The sequence below is a fragment of the Hemitrygon akajei genome, chromosome 1 (genome assembly GCF_048418815.1).
Source record: "Hemitrygon akajei chromosome 1, sHemAka1.3, whole genome shotgun sequence".
NCBI lineage: Eukaryota > Metazoa > Chordata > Chondrichthyes > Myliobatiformes > Dasyatidae > Hemitrygon > Hemitrygon akajei.
The window spans coordinates 202,527,980-202,547,496 of record NC_133124.1 but is presented as its reverse complement, the minus strand read 5'-3'; the positions used below and the strand labels follow the sequence as shown (position 1 = coordinate 202,547,496).

The window sequence follows — 19,517 nt, the reverse complement described above, 5'->3', positions numbered from 1 at the left end:
TATCCCAGGAGTACTGGCCGCACCATCTGCTGTTACACAGACTTCCCACATTTTACTAGGCTGAATCCTAATCAATCCCCAAATCCATTCTGAATAATTCAGGAGGAGGGTTCCTTCTGCAAAAACTGACCAGACTTTATTTATTTACTTATTTTGAGATACAACACAGTAACAGGCTATTCCAGCCCAACAAGCCCACACCGCTCAATTATACCCATGTGAGCAATTAACCTATAACCCAGACATCTGTGGAATGTGGGAGGAAACCACAGCACCTGAAGTTAAACAACACAGTCACAGGGAGAACATACAAAATCCTTACAAGCAGTGTCTGAATCAAACCCAGGTTGCTGGCGCTGTAACAATGTTAGACTAGCTAACTAGTTCTGTTCTCCTGCCCTAATGGGGGTTTATAGGAACAAGCGTTCTTCATATATGAGAATTTTGAATGGTTCAACTGTTCCATCTAATATCAGAGAGTGTATGCAATATACAGCCTGAAATTCTTACTCTCTGCAGACATCCACAAAACAGAAGAAAAACCCCAACGAATGAATGACAGGAAAATGTTAGAACCCCAAAGCCCAGTTAAGGTAGTGTAGCAGTTAGCACAATGCTTTACAGCACCCAACTGTATGATCGGGTTTCAATTCCCGCCACTGTCTGTAAGGAGTTTGTACATTCTCCCTGTTGCTGTGTGGGTTTTCTCCATATGCTCCAATTTCCTTCCACATTCAAAAGATGAATAAGGCTATGGTTAATAAATTGTGGGCATGCTCTGTAGGGCCAGAGCTGTGGTGAAACTTGCAGGCTGCCCAGCACACCTTTACTGATTTGATCTGATGAAAATGATGCACTTCACTATATGTTTCAACGTACATGTGTCAAATAAAGCTAATCATTAGCTGTATCAACTTACTATGCCAAACACAATGTAACGTGACAAATCATATCTCTATTCATTGGCTGCAAAAGCAATTTTCATCCCTGCGCTTATTCTGTTTTTGATGGTTAATGATCACACCGACCATTTGCACAGAGAAAAACAACAAATTTGTTTGAATTCAGCAGAATATAGCAAAAAAAATTATATAAATGGGTTCAAGGCTCCACTATGTGGAGATTCGCAGCTCAGATTAGGGATGGAAGTTGTGGAATGCAAACTAGATGTTGGCCGTGGTTAAGGTGATGGTTCTCTCCATCCTCACCATATTCTAAGGGGTTGTATTGAGAGCACCCTGAGCAGCTGCATCACTGCCTGGTTTGGAAACTGCACCAGCTTGGATCACAAGACCCTGCAGCGGATAGTGAGGTCAGCTGAGAAGATCATCGGGGTCTCTCTTCCCGCCATCACGGACATTTACACTACACGCTGCATCCGCAAAGCAAACAGCTTTATGAAGTACCCCATGCACCCCTCATACAAACTCTTCTCCCTCCTGCCATCTGGGAAAAGGCACCAAAGCATTCGGGCTCTCACGACCAGACTATGTAACAGTTTCTTCCCCCAAGCCATCAGACTCCTCAATAACCAGAGTCTGGACTGACACCAACTTACTGCCCTCTACTGTGCCTATTGTCTTGTTTATTATTTATTGTAATGCCTGCACTGTTTTGTGCACTTTATGCAGTCCTGGGTAGGTCTGTAGTCTAGTGTAGTTTTTGTGTTGTTTTATGTAGTTCAGTGTAGTTTTTGTATTGTTTCATGTAGCACCATGGTCTTGAAAAACACCGTCTCATTTTTATTGTGTACTGTACCAGCAGTTATGGTCGAAATGACAATGAAAAGTGACTTGACTTGACTTCTCAATGATTAGAGCAACCGAGCACAAGGACTTAGAGCAAATAAAGAGAAGTGATGAAGAGTCAGCTTTTAGTATATGAACACAAGCAACAGCCCAGTAAGGTAAGAAGGCATAGACAGACAGAAATACACTTTATTGATCCCGAGGGAAATAGGTGAGACTAAACATAGCCTCAGTACCCCAGACAGCAGAGAAAGCAGGAGCATCAATAGCCAGGGCAGTTAAATAGTGTGGTGCAGATTGAAGAACTATGTTGGAACTTACATCTAATGCATAGCTATATTGTTGACTTTGGTGAATACCATTCTGCATATACAGTGCTGTACAAAAGTCTTTTGCACATGTAAAAAAAAATCTGTAAAGTGAAGATACTTTCAAAAGTAATGAAATGAAAAGCTTCTAAATATATAAAAAAATTAGTATAAATATAAGTAAATAGTGAAAAAAAAACTAAATGAAACCAATATTTGATGTAACCACTCTGCCTTTAAAACTGCATCAATTCTCTTAGGTACACTATTGTGAGTTTTATGAGAAAATCAGCTGGTAGGTTGTTCCAAGCGTCTTGGAGAACTTGTCACAATTCTTCTGCAGACTTTGGCTGTCTCGCTTGCTTCTGTCTGTCCAGGTATTCCCAGACAGGCTTGATGACGTTGAGATCAGGGCTCCATTGAGGCCGTACCATCTGAAGCCATATAAAATGTCTAGGCTGCCTAAGAACTATGCACACTCTAAACTGGCAAAATCCCTATGCAGCAAGCTGCTTATTGAGTTGGCATAATAGATATAAAAAAATCAGCCTTAAGAGCAAGTAGCAAATTATATCCTGACACTAAACATATTTAATGTCGGTTGATAGGCTAAAGATTGATGATGTTTTCTCCATCTGCACATTATAGGCTTCATAGGGCAAGGTAATGCTGTCAGGAAACCACCAGGCTGGCTTCTGAAAAACTTGACCGAGGAGCAGCTTTGTTCTGCAGATATGGCTTATGGGGTCGGACAGAAGAATGGCCCAATAAAAACTGGAGTTCTATTGTTTACTGATGGGTAATTAGCAAATTCCTGCCAGCAGCTGCTTGTGGAAAGCAATTAACCATCTTTTCAGCTGGAATGTATTTAAAGCCCAACTCAGTTTGTCCTCCACAAGGCGCAAGAGGAATTTTATCTTACCCAACTTGACCTATCATTAGCAAATCGTGCTGGGGGAGGGGGGGCAATTTTCAGTTTAAATCTTGCACTGTTATTTATGGAATATTAGCTGTCCTGCCAATATGATGTTGGTAAATTCCACCCCTTTGAAAAATATACTTGTATTTGCAAATGATTCTGGTTTGTGTTAATCCAATGTTATTAAACACAGATGTATTTTCCTCTGTTTCGCTGTCCTAGGAATACTCTGTAAACTCTCTGCAGACTTATAACTTGCCAGAGCATTAACATATTTTATATTGAAGAGTTATTTACCAAGAGTAACTTCTACTTTCTGATTTAAATGGAATACTCATACTGCAGAATCACGACTTCATAGCACCTTATTCTTGGGCCAGGGATGGAAGTTCTTACTGCTAATAGGCAAGCAGAAGACAAAGCTTCAGAGCCCTGATGAAGGGTCCAGCCTGAAACATTGACTGTATATTCATTTCCATAGATGCTGCCTGACCTGCTGAGTTCCTTCAGCATCCTGTATATGTTGCTTTGGATTTCCAGCATCTGCAGAATTTCTTGTGGTTAGACAAAGCTCAAGTTCTCTAGATCTCTTTAACCTGTGTGCTGAGTGACCAAATAATCAGAGAACTGATGTGTTGGATTGTAGCAATAAATAGCCAGGAGTGCTGTACAAAAGCACTGGCTGACTGCAGTACACGTCAGCACATTCTGTTCTTGGCCTGTGTATTGCAGCTTACAGTATGACATGTGATGGATATTGCCTAACTGATCTCTAGCTTTGCACCTCAGCTTATCACTGAGGCCAGGAACATAATGTAAATTACTGAGTAGAGGAGGTGACTACTCTGTATATGACCCTTTTACTCCACACTAGCTAAAGTTGTTACACCTAGCATTACCATGACCAAAAAGTTAATTTAGCTAAGTTTATTATTCTTTATTTTCTATATGTACATCTTGCAATTCATTAGTTTAATGTGTTTTAATAAATTGTATTGATCTGCTTACTGTCAGAATCAATTGCAACTTGTTCTAATCGTGTTAACAAAGACATTTAAAAACAGAAAAATAGTTCTTTGACATCAAGTCGTCGAACCGCATTAGAGCGGTGGTAGGGGTTAATGATTTTGGATGCATCATCCACTGGCCTGGTTGACACTCAAAGCCTGAGCCACATGCAGGACAGCTGTGCATTGAGAATGTTGGCAGTCATGTGGCTGTAATTGATTATTACAGCTAGGGGGCTAATACAGTGGGAGGCAAGCATGGATAATGCATAGAATTGATTACAAGCCAGTTCCTTAATATCCACGAAATGACCACAATCTCTAACTCACCATAAAATGCGTGCTCCTCCAGCTATGACACTTACAACGTCAAAATGGTATAAGCAGGCATGTATAAATTGATTATTTTATTCTGACATTGATTGGCTGTACCTCAAAGGTTCTTCAAAGCTTTGAGGAAAGGTCCACTCTCTAAGGAGCACCTTCCCCAATCATCCCTTAAAATATTCTTGTATCTGGTGTACAAGGATCATCCAGCAGTTGCACTTATAGAGTTTTAGTGTTCATAGTGCTAACGTGGGTTTTAAAGAAATTGGTAAGAAGAACCAGAGGTGAAATGAGAGGATGTTGTTTGCTGCAATACTCAACCAGAAAGGAAAGCAGAAGAAGTCTAAGAGGTAAATTCCTGAAGGATAAAGCTTGTCAGAAAAAAACATCAAAAAAGATGTGCAGCTTTTGTAAAAACAAAAGCATACATTGGCATCATGGCTTCCTTCACATTACAATTCCATGAAAACACTGAATGATACGGGCATCACTCACCTGTCTTCTGTTAAAGTCATAAGTGTGGTACCTCTGGTTGAGAAAACAATGAAAGACATTCTCAGCTGTGGGCTATAAGAAAACAGAAGAAAACTTTATCAAGAATGAAAATGACCCGCAGTAGATTCTGCTACAAAGGCAAATGTGGCAATTACTTTGTTTGCTGTCTAATCTCACAAAGTCCGAAGGGATGAAATAGGAACAAATCCTCAATCAGAAGAGGTGTTAAACATTTAACATGGTGATAGGGTGTATTGAGGAGTTGGGATATATCGCACATATTAACTTCACCTGCAACCAATCTTCAGGCATGAATGTGGATTGAAGACTGAATTTAAAATGCAGCCCGGGACAGCAGTTTTCCTGGAACTGTGGACTGGTGTTGATTGTAAATCAGACAATGCTGATTAACACTCATTTGTGGGTACGAAGTTGGAGGTGTGTGAAAACTATATGTAATTCAAAGGAAGCATTGGAGATACATTGTAACTATAGAATTGCCCTGTTGTTACCTTTGATCTTTAGAATCTAAAAATGTCAAGTAATATTGGTTCTCCAAGAGTGTCTCAACATGATGCCTGCTGCTCATTTTTGTTGAATAACGCCACTTCTATATCCACTAGCTTCAGTGTCTCTCTGGAAACTTTGTTCATGCTGCAACACATAGCAGCATGTATAAACTAGTTCCATTTAGTTCCATTATATTGGAACTAAATTTTGGAACCAGAACATAACGTGGTCACATTACTATAATAGGCGCTTTGTGAAGATGGATTTGTTATTTGTTATCTTACTTGGAATGGAAACTTATTTCATAGTCATATTAACTAAACAATATCAGATTGATTGCCTGTTCCGCTGAAACAATTATATAGGCCCTTATCACACCATGATGGGAGTACTGTTTGTAATTTTGGTCTCCTTACTTAAGAATATTCCTGCCAGAGCGCAACGACTGATTCCTGAGGGGACAGGGCTGTCATAATCAATGTTTTTCACTTTTTTTTGCAATTTGCACAATTATTTTCTTTTTTATGTGAGTTGAGGGTTTAATGTTTTACTTGGAATGGGTTCCATGGTTTTCTTTGTTTAATGGCTGACTGTTGGAAGACGAATCTCAGGGTTGTATACTGCCTACATACTTTGATAATAAGCGCACTTTGAATCTTTGAGAAGATAATGAAACTACTAGGTCTATATCCACTAAAATTTAGAATAAGGGGAGATGTCATTGAAATGCACAAACTTCTGACAACGCTTGAGAAGCTGGATGTAGGGAGGATGCTCCTCATAGCTGAAGGATCAGAGTCCCAGGATAGGAGCTGAGACATTTAGGAATGTAATGAGGTGAATTATTTACCACAGAAACTGTAAAAAACTACGTTTCTGAATACACTTAAGAAAGAGGTAGATGGATTTCTATATGTAAACAGGTAAGCAGAGAGTGTAGGAATATGGTGCAGGTCCTTCCCAGTTTATGGAAGAATTCTGTTCCTGAAACTGTTCATAACTCAAACATGCAGTTCATCAGAAATGTAGCCACCCTGCAAAATATTTAAATGAAATAATAGGCTAATCAAGGACAACATGTAGCTAAATATTGACTGTTTATTCACGTCCATTGATGCTGCCTGACCTTCTGAATCTCTCCTGCATTTTGTGTGTGGTTGCTCTGGATTTCTAGCATCTGCAGAATCTTTTGGGTTCATGTAGTTAAACCAGACTGTTTAGCTCAGTCATCCAGATTTAACTCAGTTATCTGCTGCCAGGGGTGGTGGTAGAGCCTGATACATTAGGGACATTTAAGAGACTCGTAACAGGCACGTGGATGATGGAAAAATGAAGGCCTATGCAGGAGGAAAGTTTTAGATTGATCTGAGAGTACGTTAAAAGGTTGGTAGTAAATTGTGGGCCCATGGGCCTGTACTGTGCTGTAATGTTCCACGTTCTATTTCTCTGCAATGATATTGCCATGAACTGAGTTCCCACGTGGCTGAATATACATGCAGCAACTGGCAAACCCATCCTGCTGGTCTCCCAAATGCTAGTGCATATACCCATTATTCTGGCAATAACAACCTGATGAAGACCTGTATTGATTTAGAGGATCAGGCATGATCACATGATAAAGGAAAAGACTTGAAGTGCAAATAGCCTATTTCTCCTTCCATTTTTATGTTTTCCTCACCTAATATTTGTTACCACTAAAATGCCTAAAAAAAAATCCTCATTAAGCCACACACCCACTGGAAATCTGGAAATTCCTTTGTCACCAGAACTTGCTCCCCAACAGCAACATGGAGCATCTTCACCATTAAGGAATGCAGTGGTTCAAGATGGTGGCACACCACCATCTTTTCAAAGACAATAACTGCTAGTCTTGTCAGCAAAATCCATATACCACAAATTTATTTATAAAAATGATCTCCATTCAAGATGAGTGGGGTCAAAGTCAAATTTCAGGATTCACATAACTCTTTATGCACCAGGAGGAAAAGTAGATTTTTTTAAAAAGTACATTTATTTGGAGAAAACCAATAGGATATTTACCTGATGAATTTGTGTGCAAGGTGATTCACAAAGTAAAATATTTCACTCCAGTGGTGTTGAACACTCCCAGACCTAAAATTGAAAAATAATTACAAATCAAACTTTCATATACACCCTTAGAGATACATTTTTGATATATTTCTTTATTAAAACCATTTAAAGTCTTTATTCATAAGAATAATTGATCTACTAAGCTAACTACTTCTCCCTTGTACAGTCAATCAATCTTGTTTGTACATAAATGGGACTGATGAGAACAACTGAAATTTTCTGGATGAATGCAATCTAATCATAACGGTCATCGTGACTTTATTCAGACAGATACAGCTTACAAATTTGATTAATTCCTTTGAGGGACTGGTAATCAGTTTCAGTTGTGCCATATACTTGGATGGCTGCTGTGCTGAGATCTCAAATAGTGTTTCAAATCAACTTGCACAAAAGAAAAATATAATTCAAATTAGTTTTTCACTTTGGGATAAGAACTTGGTGTAGGCTGAGAACTTATTTAGATATTTTGAAATATTTAAAAATGAAACTGAAAAAGACTCAGAAATTTCAGTGGATGCCCAATCAATTTGAAGTTTTGGCTGATGGCCAACTAATTTGGCAGAGCAGTTTCAAACAACAAAGAAATAAAATAACAAAGTTAGAGACAAGGCTCTAAATATGCTACACTGGCATGTTTTGGGTTACTATTTCCACCAGGTTCAAGAAGAACAAGTAGCACAAATTTAAGAGAGTCAAAGAAAAAAACTAGAAGCTGCACTTTGTGGTCACGTTATTAGGTACCTCCTGAACCTAATAAAGTGGACACTGAGTGTATGTTTATGGTCTTCTGTTGCTGCAGCCCATCCACTTCAAGGTTCAACATGTTGTGCATACAGAGATGCAATTCTGCATACCACTGTTGTAACACATGGTTATTTGAGTTATGGTCACATTTCCTTTCAGCTTGAACCAATCTGGCTATTCTCCTCTGATCTCTCTCATTAAGAAGGCATTTTCACCCACTGAACTGCCCCGCACTGAAAGTTTTTTGTTCTTGCACCATTCTCCGCAAACTCTAGAGGCTCTGGTGCATGAGCGTCCAAGGAGATCAGCCATTTCTGAGGTACTCAAACCATCCCATCTGGCACCACCAATCACTCCACGGTCAGATTAATTTAGATCACATTTCTTCCCCATTCTCATGTTTGGTTTGAATAATAATTGAACCTCTTGACCATGTCTGCATGCTTTTTTGCATAGAGTTGCTGCCACATCATTGGATGATTAGATATTTGCATTATTGAGGTGTACAGGGGTACCTAATAAAGTGGCTACTGAGTGTAGTTTCAAAATATTAATTTTTTTAAAGGCATTCTATACTGTAGGATTCTCCATCATGAATCACTATTGAAGCAAAGTTTTTTTCAGACATTGCAGCATGAAAGTAAATTAACACTTATCAGGGATGACCAGAAGAGCGGGATTCAATAGAGTACTTTCGATGGTAAATGGAGTTATAGGAAGTTATTTTTGCCTGGCAATATGTTACAAGCTTTGAGGTAGGATTTGGTCACTGTATGAAAGTTACCCGAAACAACTAAAATAGTGGAATTTATAAATTTGTATTCTGATAAAGTACATGGCTCTCTGATTTAATGTTGTAATGCTAATTATTTTGAATTAAAAGAAGATTTTCATTTCTATAGCATGATTAATGTTCATTTCAATTTTTGCATCAGTAGCATTATACTACTTTTTGATTTGTGTTGTAAATGCACCTTATACTAAATGTCAATCTTCTAGATATATTGGGTTCACGGGGGAAATTGGTGCATCCAGAGAAAACTCACTCTGTCATAGAGGAATTACAAGCTACACAAAGTTCATGTTCCCGTTTATTGCCATTCAACCGTATACGTGTACACTATCAAATGAAATGACATTCCTCCGGACCAAGGTGCAAAAAGTACACATATAACTCACACACAACACACAAGTACAACTACCACAAATAACTTAACAAATCATAAAAATTCATTCCAGAAGAATGACATTTTGCGTAAGGCGCATTTACAACAGAAGTTTAAAAAGTAAACAGTATAACGCTACTGGAGCTTCATAAGTGATGAGAAGTGGATGGAGGGAGGGAGTTCTGTTATCTCACAGCTTGGGGGAAGAGGCCATTTGCCATCCTAACTGTCCTTGTCCTGATGTTTCATACCTCCTGCCTGATGCTAGGGGCTCAAGGAGATAGATGGGATGATCTTTGAGAATGCTAAGAGCCCTGTATATACAGCGCACTCGATAAATATCACAGATGGTTAGAAGAGAGAACCCTATGATCCTCTCAGCAGCCTTCGCAATTCTTTGCAGGGTCTTTTGGTCATATGTTTTGTAATTCTCATACCAGACAACTGGTCAATGCTGCTGCAGTAAAAATTGACTCGAGCTGTGAGATAACAGCACTTCCTGCTGCACTTCAATCATCAATGTATACCTGAATGAAAGGATATATATACAGTATTATTTTTGTTTTACTGTTTTGTTTCTCTGTCTATTGTTCCAAAGCACCCAATAAATGCTCGGTTTACAGCTTCAAGTTCTACTACAATAATGTGACACTGCATAAAATATAGACAATTGTTGAGCAAAGACTTCTTTTATTAACACTGACCGTAGGGTGTTTATTTCCAACAGTTATTATCCACAGATGTATCGGTGATACAGGTTGAGTACTCCTCATCTGAAGATCCAAAACCTCCGAAATCCAAAATTTTTTTGAGTGCTGACATGATGTCACAAGTGGTAAATTCCACAAGGCACTCAGAAGGTTCCCAGATAATGTACAGATCTCTGCGCATCACAGACAGATCTGAGAAGTAACCTCATCTATGTAATGAACAGAAGTTAATGAAAAATAGAAGAACAAAAGTGAAAAATGCAATCGTGTACTGAAAGAGTAGATTCATCAGTGGCAGAGTGAGCATATGCCGCTTCAGGGTATGCTGATCATGAAACAAGCAAAGATCTATCATAAGAAACTGAAAATTGAACGTAAGTGTGAATATTCAGCAGGCTGGTTGCAGAAATTTAAGAAAAGGGACGGTATTAAGTGTCTACTGATCACAAAGCAGCAGGGAAATTCATTGATGAGTTTACATCAATGAATGTCTTTGCATTCATCAATGAATGATTGTTTACATCAATGATCGTCGCAAACAAAAATCTAACTTCAGAACAGGTTAATTGTTTTATACTTTACATAAAACCTTAAGAAAAACAAACGCAGTGTACTGTAGCCTTTTAACCAAAACACAGCATTGTAAATGGAGTGTAAAAGCCTGACATTCTTAGTTGTTGTTCAAGAGTTGATTCAGGTATTCTCCCGATGCTCTTGTGTTGCTTTGGTTACCCTGCACACATTATACTTTCAGTATATGGTTGGTCTAATAAATTTTACTGTTAAGTACAGATATGTGATGAACAAGTGTAAGACAAAGACTGCTACTGGTAGCACATAAATTCAGTCAGAACTGATGGTGATCTCAAGCTATCTTTTTATATATTCCAAGATCTATAAAAAAAATCCAAAATCCAAAACACTTCTGGCCCCAAGCATTTCAGACAAGGGGTACTCAACCTGTTGATGTTGTTAATGATCAGGCCAAATAGGTTAAGAGTCATGCTGTTATGAATCCAGGACTTTGAGAGCTCAGTCGATGATGGTACAATGGTTCTACTCAAGATCCTTCATGCAGGGAAAATTCTGTGAGGAGACTTTCTTTCTAAGAGTGTACAACATGTAGTCAAAAGACTTGTGATGCGAATGATATGTTTCATAAAAATATATTTGTTCCTTTGATGGAAGGGAAACTGTCAAAGCTGCAGTGTAATTTCATGGCAATAGGAGTGGCACCAATCATTCATATTAAATAACAGACACTGATGATTTACTGGTTACTTTATTCCACTATACTCACAATCAAACCCTGACCAAAATTTCCCCTCCCACATTTGGTTCAGTGTGGTTATCACACAAAAATAGAACTGTCTTTTTAGCTATGTCAATCAGAAAATGTCAATTGCTATCAGTCTGGTTGTTCAGATTTTGCTTCATTTGGTTTGAAAAACTTCAGCACTTTCTGCATAAACATTCCAATGGAGCATAAAAAGATAATGTTTAAGTAATTTAGTTCAACTAGGCATGCTAAAATCTGGAGTTACAACCAAGACACCCCAAAGTAACTTGGTTCCAATATATACATCTGAAATAATTATTCCCCAAGCAACATACACAAAACGCTCAAGGAACTCAGCAGGCCAGGCAACATCTACGGAAAAGAGTAAACAGTGGACCCTTCGTGCTGAGACCTTTCTTCAGGACTGGAGAGGAAGGGAACAAGTCAGAGTAGGAAGGTGGGGGGAGGGGAGGAAGAAGTACAAGGTGGAAGGTGATAGGTGAAACCGAGAGAGGGGAAGGGGGTGAAGTAAAGAGCTGGGAAGTTGATTGGTAAAAGAGATAGAGGGCTGGAGAAGGGCGAATCTGATAGGAGAGAATAGAAGACCACGAAAGAAAGGGAAGGAGGAAGAGCATCTGAGGGAGGTGATGGGCAGGTAAGGAGATAAGGTGAGAGAGGGAAACAGAAATGGGGAAATGGTGAAGGGGTGGGTCACAATTACATGAAGTTTGAGAAATCGATGTTCTTGCCATTAGGTTGGAAACTACCCAGACAGAATATGAGGTGTTGCTCCTCCAACCTGAGGGTGTCCTCACTGTGGCAGTAGAGGAGGTGATGGACTGATATGTTGGAATGGGAATGGGAAGTAGAATTGAAATGAGTGGCCACAGGGAGAACCCACTTTTTCTGGTGGATAAAGTGAAGGTGCTTGGTGAAGCAGTTTCTGCCAATCTACTATGGGTCTCACCAATATTACAGCAGGGGAAAATGAAGAGCTTGTTTTCTAAAATTAATCCCTATTTGATCGGCTCTCCTAACTTCAATGCAGATTTTCTGATTGATTTTTTTTATATACGTACAAAATTCCAGGTAAAGTTTCACACCAGCTTTTCTACATTGCTCACGGCCTGGTATGGAAACAGCAATGTCCTTGAATGGAAAATCGTTCAAGAACTAGTGGATATGGCACAGTTCAGGTAAAGCCCTCCCCACCATTGAGTACATCTACATGAAACACCGTCACAGGAAAGCAGCATCAGGTACATGCACTACCAAGGGCATGTTCTCCTCTCATTGCTGCCATCAGGAAGAAGATACAAAAGCCTTGGGGCTTGTGCCACCAGGGTCAGAAACAGTTATTACTCCTCAAGCATCAGGCTCTTGAACCAGAGGGGCTAACTTCATTCCCATCAATAAACTGTTACCATAACCAATGGACTGACTTTCAATGACTCTTCAACTAAAGTTCTTGATATCTATTGCTTATTTATTTATTTTTTAACTCTTTTGTATTTGCATAGTTTGTTGTCTTTTGCACACTGGTTGTTTGCCTGCCCTGTTGGGTGCAGTCTTTCACTGATTCTATTATGGTTCTTGGATTTACTGAGTATACCCACAACAAAACAAATTTCAGGGTTGTATATGGTGATATATATATATATATATATATATATATATATATGTACTTTGATAATTAATTTACTTTGAACTTTCAACTCATGCAGATGCCCATTCTTATTATTTAATATTAAGTTCTTCTCATCTCTCTTTGTGTTCCCAGGAACTCAAGCAACAAATTTCTGTTGTAAGGTAAATGATACTGTAAAGGTTGTGCCTTTTTTATGTCTACAGAGTAAAAACAAATGTAAAATGTAAATATAAGGCTACCAGTCTTATGTTCAAAGTTAATCAACTTCAATCCTTTATTTGTCTTCATCATCCTAAAAATAAAGGGAATAATCTTCTGCAATATTAATCACTTCCAGTCATTGAACAATCTACACTTTCTTCCTTCACATATGGGTATTGTGGGGGAAAGACCCCGCAGTTGATTTATTGAAGGTTAATTGAACCAGCTGCAGATGGTCCTGTTAATGGGGGCCTTGTTCAAAGACAATGTAACTGTACTATTCCACTTTGTCTTTCCATTTGTTAGATGCTTAAGCAGAGCAGTTGCTTAGTTGTGAAATATCAGTAGAAGATTGTTTCCGAAAATATCAAAATGTCAGAAAAGAGCAGCTTTCTGTTTTCCAAGGATGCTTGGAATTTTGGATGTGCTTAAAAGTAGCCAAGTAGCTGCATCCTCATAATAAAAAATTACCAAACAAGTTGGTGGATAACATCACTATGAACCTCAGTATTTAGACCCTTCTGACATGGAGGATGGGAAAATGAGAAGCTTATAACAGTAAAATATATCCCTGGCCTGTATCTGGCACTTGTAGAAAGGACATAACAAACACACATGTCAAAAAATTTCAAAATCTTTTGACACCACCACATGTGTCTAGGTACTAAATGCATTTTTGGTTCATATACAACAAGCATCAGCCAGTGAGCAGTCAAGTATTGGAGAATTAATAATCATGAAAACTCTATATTCTGCAAGAGCTGTGGCTATGATGGTTCATTTGTCAGATTCCGTGCCTCTGAGTCAGAAGTCTTGAGTTCAAGACCCACTTCAAAGTTGCGATATAAAATCTAGGACAATACTTGTGAAGTACTGAGGCAAGGTTGAACTTTCAGATGTGTAGTCTTTCTGCTGAGATGTTATGCTGGGACCTTAATTGCTCTTTCAGGCAGACACAAGTAATTATGTGACACAATTCTCAAAAGCAACAGGAGAACTACCTGAGACCAATATTTATTCCAAAGTTGACAAAGCTAAAAGAGATTGGATATAAACACAGTATTAGATGTATGAGCTTGCTGTGCAAAAATTGCAAGGGTTGCTATTACAGTTAAAGGGGGCTTGCAATATTCAAAGTGGATTAAAGATAACGAGTTTATATTTATCCATCTGAGCTTTTCACCGAGGTGTTTTTCACAGATGATTATCTGTGCATGTATTTCACCAAGACTCCTTTTAATCTTATTTTCCCTTTTTGGAAAGTGACTGATGACTAAGAAAGACACATGCATTATATGTGCACTGAGTTTCCATAGGCAAGTTCTCAGAATTTTCTATCTGTTTCCAATGCATTGGATTCGTGGTCTAGGAGTGTGTCAACGTCCACTGATAATTGTGATCACCAAAATAGCCGTCTGGCATCTAAACACCAATCTCCATTGGATCCTTTCCAGTTTGCACACCACTCAAACCAGTACACTGATGATGCCATGGCCTCAGTCCTCCACTCTGTCCAGTTCCGACTAGAAAACAATGCCAAATTCGCTAGTTTGTAGTTTGTTGACTTCAGTTTGGCATTTAACACAATCATCCTTCACAGGCAGATGGGTAAACTGTCCTTGTTAAGACTCAACATCCCTCTCTGTAACTGGATCTTGTACTTCTTGACAGAAAACCTCAGTCAGTCCAAGGTTGGCAGCAACATCTCAAGCTCCATCATGTTGAGCACTAGTGCCTCCCAGGGCTGTGAGCTCACCTCACTGTCGTTCATGATGCTGACGCACGACTGCTTGCCAGATCCATCTCAAACAGTGTCAGGTTCGCTGATAATACAACACAGTGGTAGTATCAACAACAATGGTGAGTCAACATACCGAGAGGAGACAGAGAGACTTGTCAAATGGTGTGAGACAACAAACTGAGTCTCAATGTGGACAAGACAAAAGAAATGACTGTGGGCTTCAGAAAGGTGCAGGCCAAACACTCACGGAGAGTCAAGTGTACAAAGTTTCTTGATGTGCACAGAATGGACAATCTAACCTGGACCCACAACACTTTCTCATTAGTCAACAAGGTGTGCAAGGCTGCCCACCCCTATTCTAACAACTTTCTTCAGGAGCACCATCAAGAGTGTCCTGTCTGGCTGCTATATAGAAGCTGCAAAGCAATGGACTACAAGTCCCTACAGAGGATAGTGAAAACCACCAAGAGAATCACTGGGGTTTCCGTACCCTCTATTTGTGACTTTTACTGTAAGCATTGGATATGAAGGGCCCAAGGCATTGTTGTGGATCCCTACCACACATCCCACAATCACTTTGACCCACTAATATCAGAAATGAGATACAGAAGTATCAGGACTAGGGCTACCAGATTGAGTAACATCTTCTTCCCTCGGGCGACAACACCAATAAATACCCTGCCGCCACCCAGGTCTTATCACTGCAACAACAAGCTGTTTACTGCTCTGTTTTCTGTTCACCTGTGCTGCAACACTGCATGCACTTTGAATTATATTTTATAAACTCATTTGTGGCAATATTTTGTTTTACATGCTTGCGTTTTATTCGTTTTGTAGGTGCACTGTGTTCCATGGGAACGTTATTTCATTTGGTTGTATATATGTACAGTCAGATGACAATAAACTTGAACCTGAATCTGATGGCAGTGCCAATAGTCCATGGAGTTTTAGCAACAAAGGGAAACAAAAGGAAGTATGACAAAGGATGGCAAGGAGCAGGTAAGTCCAAAATTGGTCATTGTTGCATAGAAATGGGAGAAGAGGCATATCAGAATTTTGAGCCTGTTCTCAATTACAATAAATTGTAATTTATTGTAAACCATATTTTCTGCCCTGTCCAGATTCTTTAGTGTACAAAAACTTGTAATTGAGCCTGTGTGGCCATTTGTGATGGGAAATTAGCAGGATCACAATCCTCACAATGAAGAAATTCTTCTTAACGTCAGTCCTAACTACTCAATCTTTTATCAGCATTGTACACAGTTTAACCCATAGTTTTCAATGGAATCATCTCCAATTCTTCTATTTTGATGGAAAAGCCAAAGAGGATAGGAGAAAGATGGGAATGCCACTGCTTCATAGTTCTAGAAGGAAAAGAGTTAGATTGATGAACAAAAATAAATAGCAGTTGCCGGAAATATTAAACTAACTGAAAAATCTGGAAGTAATTAAAAGGCTGACAAGTTTTGGGCTACAACTGATCACCAAAGGATGGGTCTGCTTGGTTTGTTCTGTGATTAACTCTCTTTTCCCATGAGGAACACCTCAGTTCAAGACGCATTTCAACCCACATCCTAGCCAGGGACAGGAAACATGAATAAATCACAGCACAAACCACATCCTCTTTCTTGGAACAGGGGCTGCTTGTTAAATCAGCGGGTGAAAAAAACTCTCAGAGTTTATTATTTTTATATTTAAAAAAACAATTTTCTGGGGTGAAAAAGAGAGAAATGGTGCTATGTTGATTTATCACTGCAGTCTTCCCTCAGTGGTCCAAATTAAGCAATGTGTGAGCTTGGAAGTCCACAGATCTCAATTGGCTTACTTAGTGTTGCCAAACAGGCATAGATTTCAATATCTACAAAGGCATAATGCTTAATAATGAACAGAGTTGAACTGGATGTTTTTATATCTCCTGTCTAGATGCACGCTTTGCCTTCAATGAGAATATTTCCGGATCCACTCCACTCAGCCATCTGCAAATATGGTCTGAGGTATCTTCGTAAGGCATAGCTATGTTCTCTGATGTGGGTTGTGGCCAGCTAATATCTAGGGGAAAGCGGAACTGCAAAAATGCATTTACTTTAAATCTCTTTGAAAATGTTGACTCCATCTGAGCATTTTTCCTGCTATCTCACCATACCTGAAAGTCTTGTGGAATTTTCTGTTCTTACCCCATAATCTAAGTGCCAACAAGCTCCCAGTCTTTTGGCAAAGTAGGATTTTGATTGGGGAGAGGTAGAAGCCATCAGTCAATAAGTGGAACCTGTAAGTCCAGAGGACAACAATCCATTCAAGCTGCCTCCAAGCCTACATGAAGATCATTTGAACACTTCTGTTATATCTACAAGCATGATTGGGCTCAATAATTACCTACAACTTCAATCCTCTCTCACACTCCGTTTTGATCTCCCTAGCTCAGAGATCTCCTGTTTGAATAATACAAAACATGGCTCAAACAACAGCATCTGCTTTGTAAGGCAGCTTACAGCCTTCCAGACACAAAATTGAATTCAATCGGTGAGCTTTTAATTTCAGTTCTTCAGATATATTTTCACTTCTTTACTTATACTATCTCTTCTTACACTACATCGTAATTGCTTTCAAAGATTCAAAGTACATTTTTCATCTTTAATCTCCCCTGTCTTTCACCCTATCACAGATCTCCTCTTTTGTTCTTAACTTGTTCCTCTCCTTTCCCTGCCTAAGTATTCAATTTCTTCCACTTTTGGCTCAAACCTCAATTCTTTTCCTCTCCCACACTGCTGTCTGCACTGTTGAGTATTTCCAGAATTTTCTGTTTATATTAAGAATGCTCCTTTCATTGGCCCCATCCCCAGGAACCTCTGACTCCAAAGTTAGCCCTTGTGTCAAGCCACAATCAATCAGTGCATACGTCAATACATAATGTATTCCTCTGCCTCAATGAAGTGTCATTGGAAGAAGTTGCAATGCGACTGAACCTTCCATGCAGAAGAAGCAGCAAAATTCTTCGTTCTGTCTTCATTCTTATAGTAGATTTATTTTCCCCCACACATGTGGCAAAATACTTCTCCACTTGCTTGATTTTAAATCAAAATAAATCAGGTTCCAAAGGCCTGTGGAACTTAAAAATGATATCTAGTTCCAGCAAGTCAGGCCAGAATCCAGAGTTTGAGAGCTCTCACCGCAGTCTGTCTTCTTGCCAGATGCGTTGCTCTCTCTTTGTTGCAGTTTTGGAATCCGTCATTCTGTAATCTGACTTCTGCCTGGGTAGCTTTTCAGCTTAAAATACACAGATTTGGTTGCCATTCCACATTCCCTGTACATACAGTGGCATGCAAAAGTTTGGGCACCCCTTGTCAAAATTTCTGTTACTGTGAATGGCTAAGCGAGAAAAAGATGACCCGATTTCCAAAAGGCATAAAGTTAAAGATGACAATCCCCATCTTTCACCGTTTCAAAATACCAAAAAAGGAAAAGGGCCCAAAGCAAAAGTTTGGGCACCCTGCATGGTCAGTACTTAGTAACACCCCCTTTGGCAAGTATCACAGCTTGTAAACGCTTTCTGTAGCCAGCTAAGAGTCTTTCAATTTTTGTTTGGGGGATTTTCACCCATTCTTCCTTGCAAAAGGCTTCTAGTTCTGTGAGATTCTTGAGCTATCTTACATGCACTGCTCTTTTAAGGTCTATCCACAGATTTTCAATGACGATGAGGTCGGGGGACTATGAGGGCATGGCAAAACCTTCAGCTTGCGCCTCTTGAGGTAGTCCATTGTGGATTTTGAGGTGTGCTTAGGATCATTATTCTGTTATAGAAGCTATCCTCTTTTCATTTCAGATTTTTTTTTTTTAAACAGTGTGATGTTTGCTTCCAGAATTTGCAGGTATTTAATTGAATTCATTCTTCCCTCTCTCGGAAAGTTTTCTTGGCCTTCCAGATCTCAACTTGACCTCCACCATTCCTCTTAACTGCCATTTCTTAATTACATTACGAACTGAGGAAACGGCTACCTGAAAATGCTTTGCTATCTTCTTATAGCCTTCTCCTGCTTTGTGGGCATCATTCACTTTAACTTTCAGAGTGCTAGGCAGCTGCTTAGAGGAGCCCATGGCTGCTGATTGTTGGGACAAGGTTTGAGGAGTCAGGATATTTATAAAGCTTTGAAATTTGCATCACCTGGCCTTTCCTAATGATGACTGTGAACAAGCCATAGCCCTAACAAGCTAATTAAGGTCTGAGACCTTGGTAAAAGTTCTCTGAGAGCTCAAATTTCTTGGGGTGCCCAAACTTTTGCATGGTGCTCCTTTCCTTTTTTCCCCACTCTAAAATTGTACGAAACAAAAATAATACACTCATCTTGCTTAAAATGTTGAAAAGAATGTTTCATCTTTAACTTTATGACTTTTGGAGATCAATTCATCTTTTACTCACTTAACGATTCACAAAACAGAAATTTTGACCGGAGTACCCAAACTTCTGTATTCTACTGTATCTCCCAAGAACATGCACAGAATTCCTCTAATCCTCGGGCTGTAATGAGATACCTCACAACCAAGAAATTCCATTTTTATTGTAATCACCAAATAATAGTGGCACACCAAGCCTCAGAAGCAGCAATAGGATAATGATAAGTAATCTTT

The 19,517-nt window shown here is 39.2% G+C and overlaps 1 protein-coding gene across 2 annotated transcripts in view; it reads right to left on the bottom strand.

Moving 5' to 3' along the window:
- The window catches only part of LOC140734677 (anthrax toxin receptor 1-like), a 258,361-nt gene that overhangs the window by 220,869 nt on the left and 17,975 nt on the right, over positions 1–19,517 (bottom strand). For both annotated transcript variants that reach the window (XM_073058962.1, XM_073058970.1), the window contains exons 2-3: positions 7,355–7,426; positions 4,805–4,876 (exon numbers count right to left, since the gene is read on the bottom strand). In XM_073058962.1, the coding sequence (XP_072915063.1) occupies positions 4,805–4,876; positions 7,355–7,426 (144 nt within the window). The remainder of the gene's footprint in view (positions 1–4,804; positions 4,877–7,354; positions 7,427–19,517) is intronic.